This window comes from Limulus polyphemus, unplaced genomic scaffold, assembly GCF_000517525.1.
Source record: "Limulus polyphemus unplaced genomic scaffold, Limulus_polyphemus-2.1.2 Scaffold283, whole genome shotgun sequence".
In the NCBI taxonomy this organism is placed as follows: Eukaryota; Metazoa; Arthropoda; class Merostomata; order Xiphosura; family Limulidae; genus Limulus; species Limulus polyphemus.
In genome coordinates this window covers 249,521-255,413 of record NW_013665893.1, presented here as the reverse complement: position 1 = coordinate 255,413, position 5,893 = coordinate 249,521, and the positions used below count along the sequence as shown (strand labels likewise).

Below are 5,893 nucleotides of genomic sequence, written 5' to 3'. Positions count from 1 at the left end.
TTCTACAACTTTAGAGAACAGGCAGGAGTTTCGCAATACATATTGACAGTACAAGTTATGTACATTTCTAAATATAAATTTAATTTAAACAAACATCGATATTAAAATAAATATATAATAATAAATCCGTCACAATATGGAAATCTCTAAATTAAAAACTAAAGCACGATTAACAAATTTTCAAACACATATATAGTAAATAGCAGAAACCAGGTGGTGAAATTGATGGAAAAGGTTTCTAATAGGTGTAATACAATAATAATACGCATAATGACCAACATTTCATTGAAATAAACTAAACGGGGCATACCAGATCAGGGATGGCTAACTTTTGCATATTGCAGAACAGGAGTTCCTAACTGTGGGACGCGAACCCTGGGGGGCCACAAGGAAGTATCAGAAGGGTCGTATCAAATACACAGCACTGTCAATGTACTTAGTATATATCGATTCATTGAATGAGGCCTCAATCAGAATGATGAACATTCCGTGGGTTTACGCTAAGAACGTTTGGGGCATCTTTTCTGTTTCACGCACAGCGTCCAAATAGAAAAAAAATTAATGTAGTGTTTCATGGGGATTTTAGAAATATAAATTAAAGAAGTACTTTTAACATTACTTATATACCTATGTATTTTATAGAATTGCGAAACATCAAGACAGTACAAAGTATCTAGTAACAATTTAACAAATTCAATGTGAAAATTCAGAAATATTCTTCAATATTTGCTTGAAGAGATCATCATTTTCATGCCTACGACGCCAAACGAACTCGCAAAGATACGAGTCAATCATGTTACGATTGGTTCCACAATGTCGCTTGTTACGTCTCTTAACCACATTCCAAGTGCTTTCGATTTGCTGCTGATTTCAGAAATATAAATTAAAATTTGGAAAATTGATTTGTAAAGGGGGAAAAATGGGAAAATATTTCCATTTTTTTAAGATTTTTTTAAATTAAATTTATATTTTATTTTAATAAGCATCTAATTAGGCTAACTGGCCTAACTTAGCAAAATAAAAAAATGTGAAATATTTATTTTGATTTCTCCAAATTTTAATTTATATTTCTGAAATCACCACTAAAAACTACATGTTTTTTTTCTATTTTAACGCGATGCCTGAAACAGAAAAGACCCAGTTTGGGAATACACACTATAGTACATAAAATAAATTAAAGTTTGACAGACCATACATTTATTTTAGCTTCCAAAATAAGTAGTTCTCTCGCAGTAGCATGAAATAGGGAACCTTTCCCAAATAAAAAACTAAATACCTATTTTACAGTTTTTAATCGAAATAAAATAATAAAATCCAAAGGTTAGATCTACTTCTCATAAATCATTAATATGTTTCACTGTGAAAACATTAAATAATGTACTAAGTACATTATTTTGAATAAATAAAAGTTTGAATTTGGCACTACAACGAAAGTTTTGGTACGTTAATATGCCTTCCTGCTAGCTGTTGATGGGTCAAATATTTATTTTAATGTGTGTGTGGGGGGGGGGGGCTGAATATGGTCTAGGGGTTGCCAGTTGCTCATCCATATCTTAAATGACTAGCTTCCCAGGAGTTATTTTTCTCTATTTTTCATCTTCCTATCAATTTAAAGCATTTTATTGTGTCAAACATGAATCATTGTTAAATTATATATACAACACGAGTATAAGGGGAGAATGTATAGGTGGGTGAAGGGTTGCTTTTTAAACATAATGTCTATAGTTGGTAATAAATATTCTGATAAAATAATAAATACACAAGGTGTTCTGTCCTGGAACTGCTTTTGTTTTACTACATGTTAATGCTATATCACGTTTTTATTTGCTGATAATACCAGAATCATAGCTCATGATAAGAATCTGACATCTTTAGTTAAAGTTGTTAATTTGTTATTAGATAGGCTACATTATTGACTTTATAATAGCGATGTTTTGTGAGGACTGAAAAGACTAAATTCACACTTTTTCACGTTAAAATATAGTAAGGAAGTACACATATATATATATATATGAATTTAGTAGCGCTTGGAAATAGTTCAATAGGAATGCTTTAGGGTATTACAATTGATAATAATTTAGATGGGTCTGAGCACATAAAAACCATTACAAAAATCGTTGTAAGATATATATATAGGTATATAAACAAAATAAAAAAACTAGATAATAAGAAATGCTTATTGATTTTATGTCATAGTTTTATTTATCCGTATTTAATATATGCAAATACTTGTATGGAACGTTCATCAGAATATAAATTCTTTATTCCTTCTTCGAAAACGTCTAATGAGAGTAATTCTGAATTTAAACTATCAAGAATAATAAACTATCATTTAGTAGGTGCTTGCATGTTTATGATGAAAAATAAATAAATTAATATAACCAATCTTCAATACTTTCGTAACAATCATAAAGACCAATACCAGCAATCTCATTCCTCTAGTGACTCTTTCACATTGTGCTTTGTTTTCCCTATTCTTGTTTAGAGCCAACGATTTGCATGTTATAAGTGTCATAGCTCAAAGCGATTGGACAGGCTTTTATATACGATACGTGTGTGAAACGTCCACAGGCTATGATCGCGAACTTAAAGTATTGTTGAGTCACTTAATGACTATCAACTGCCTTTTTCACTCACATTAATAGCTTGATGAAATTTCTAGGTGATTTCTTTAACTTTAAACACGTTTGACTGGGAATGTAAACTATGAGTCTCTTGTCAATGAAACGGTATTGAAATATTGTGGCTAAACTATAAATCTCTTGTCTACTTTTTCTTTCGTGTTGTTCTTGTTTATAACAGTTTTCTTCCAAACTTTTAAAAGTAATGAAATTTGACTGAAATGGTTTTTACTATCTTTAATCAGTTTTTGTCAGATATTTCTCTTAAGGAAATTACAGTATGTCTGAAATTGAGTTTCTGAAATAAATAAACTATATAATGTGCGCTGGAAAAAGTAGATAACGCAGTGCTTTGATGTGTATTTATTTATAATTTTGACTTTTATAAGGATCCATTCGTTTGGTTTTGTTGTTTTATTATGTCACAAAATAAACTTTCGATTACATGCTTTTCCAATCTACCTTTCCGACGATCCTTCAACCAGATATTTATGGTTCAGATCTCACACAAACTTTGTGTTTGTTTGCAACTAAACACAAAGCTACACAATGGGCTATCTGTGCTCTGCCCACCAGGGGTATCGAAACCCGGTTTCTAGCGTTGTAAGACCGCAGACATACCGCTGTGCCTCTGGGGGCACACACACACAAACGTTTTGATTGAACAACATTTCTATAACTCTAACCCTTCATAAAGAATCTTTGAAATGTGTATTTTCTATGTAAGAAAAATCTTCCAAAAAATATTTTTGAATATGTTATACTATAATTTAAATATTTAGGTGTTTCTTTCTGCTTGAGACTTTTCACAAGGAAGTTTGTTAGGTGTTTCTCTGTACTTGATACTTTTCACAAGGAAGTTTGTTAGGTGTTTCTTTCTACTTGAGACTTTTCTACAAGGAGATTTGTTAGGTGTTTCTCTCTACTTGAGACTTTTCACAAGGAAGTTTGTTAGGTGTTTCTCTGTACTTGAGACTTTTCATAAGGAACTTTGTTAGGTGTTTCTCTGTACTTGAGACTTTTCACAAGGAACTTTGTTAGGTGTTTCTCTGTACTTGAGACTTTTCACAAGGAAGTTTGTTAGGTGTTTCTCTGTACTTGATACTTTTCACAAGGAAGTTTGTTAGGTGTTTCTCTGTAATTGAGACTTTTCATAAGGAAGTTTGTTAGGTGTTTCTCTGTACTTGAGACTTTTCACAAGGAAGTTTGTTAGGTGTTTCTCTGTACTTGAGACTTTTCTAAAGGAGAATTAAAAGTATGTAAAAAAGTATTTGTTATCAGTACTTAAATGTTCTCTTAATTCACTACGCTGCTATTTTCTGACAAAAACACGATGCTTCTACTGACGACGCCACCGAGTGGCACAGTGGTATGTCTGCGGACTTATACTTGTAGCAACCAGGTTTCGATACCCGTGGTTTACACAGAATAGATAGCCTTTTGTGTAGCTTTGTGCGTAACAACAACAACAACAACATCTACTGACGACATTATTATAATATGCATTGTACTTACTGGAGGAGAAGTACATGGCAGATTATAAAAGATTTTTTTCAAATTCATCCGCTTTCAGGTTCTTTATAGTGCTTTTCTTAACGTGGAATACTAAATACTGGATTAGATGATACTTCTGCCCAGGATCTTAAAATTGTTATAAACTTTTTGTATTTGAACAAACGCGATTTCATACAACCCGACTTTACAACCGAGTTGCTATTTAAAAACAACCTTAGAAATAAACATAAAATTATTGTTATAAACCTCTTAGGAGACATTTCAGAACAAAAACAATTGAAATCTAAAAGAAATTTTAAATGTAACAGTTTTTAACTTTCTGATACTCTCAAAATATACTTACCAAGAACATGAAGCTAACTTCCATGGTTAACAAAAGCAATCTTTCCTGTTATCACTCTGATATCGAACTACTGACTCAGCTGCAACACGCGATATTTATCAACCGGCACAAGACCGGTATATCCTGTTTAAATTGCGCAAGAGGAGAAGTTGGATTTTTTTCAATTTGGAATTTTATTGTAATGTCAAATTTTAACTACTTGTATACTGCGTAGGATTATGATGTCCTTATTCAATTACCCAATCGAGTTTAATTATAAAATCTATAATATTTCGTAGATTGAAGGAGAAAAAGTACGTTCCTCCGACCTAAGAAAATCTTTGTTTTGATTTTATGTAAACCACGACAACATAAGTTTACATGCAAATGTGTCTTATTCTTTCTTGATTGGGTAAGGCAAGTTAGCATGTGAGATTGTAAATCAAAAGGTCCAAAGTTCGCGCTGTAATTCTTCTGGACACTCTCATATTATAAGAGTGAAATCAAACCCCTCTATTTGGTTTCAAGGCATTATGGCGGTGGACATTGCTAACTGGCTACATTCTCTTTGATCAGTTGTTCAAAATTAAGGACAGCTATCTGAACCTTAAGGGTAGGGTTTCTCTGACCTAAACATTTAATCCGGATGACCATTGGGTGCTGTTGAGGTTGACATATTCTAATATATATATAAGTCAACGCTTAAACTCTCTGCAATGGACAATAAGAAACAAATATCACTTGAAATAAGTATGTTTAAACGTCACTTTCTTAATTTATTCATCAAAGTTTAACTTTTAGTCCATATTGTTTTAGTAAAATACAAGGAAAGTTTAAGCTAAAAGTATATAATTAGATTTATGTGGTACACATCAGTTGTTATAACTGTTCAAACATGTAATTTCCAAAAAGATTCGAAATATCGTTACAGTGAACATGCTGAAATATTACCTTAACCACCTGAGGTAAATATAAGATGAAGAAGAAGAAAGATTTAACAATAAGGAACGTTCGTAAGGTAGAATTCCAAGTAATGAAACTAGTTAAGGTTGCTTTTCATGTTTCTTGATCTCTAACAATCGTGCTACAACTGTTGAATACTGTCACGTATTTTGTTGTAAGCGAGAGACCTCTCTACAAATATGATTTTAAGCAATGATAAACTCAGATTTATGGAAAAATGAAATACTCTGTTTGACCGTTTGTTTAGAAATTTCATAGCTAAACAAGAGCTAACTGCGCATATCCGTCTGTAATTTTGAACTGTTGTTGTTGTTTCAGAGCAAAGTTACTCAATGGGCTATCTGCACTCTGTCCACCCCAATGACTCGAACCTCGGATTTTATCATTGTAAGTTCATGTACACAACAATCAGACACAGTTTGCTCGAGGGCGGAGAGGTGAACTGTATCATAGTTTATGTAAAACATTTACA

General features: G+C 32.2%; 1 protein-coding gene across 1 annotated transcript in view; it reads right to left on the bottom strand.

Moving 5' to 3' along the window:
* The window catches only part of LOC106457033 (neurotrophin 1-like), a 19,584-nt gene extending 15,026 nt beyond the window's left edge, over window positions 1–4,558 (bottom strand). Inside the window, exon 1 of the mRNA XM_013916416.2 lies at window positions 4,480–4,558. Coding sequence (XP_013771870.1) covers window positions 4,480–4,503 — 24 coding nt within the window. The 5' untranslated portion in view covers window positions 4,504–4,558. The remainder of the gene's footprint in view (window positions 1–4,479) is intronic.
* Between the last annotated feature and the right edge of the window lie 1,335 nt (window positions 4,559–5,893).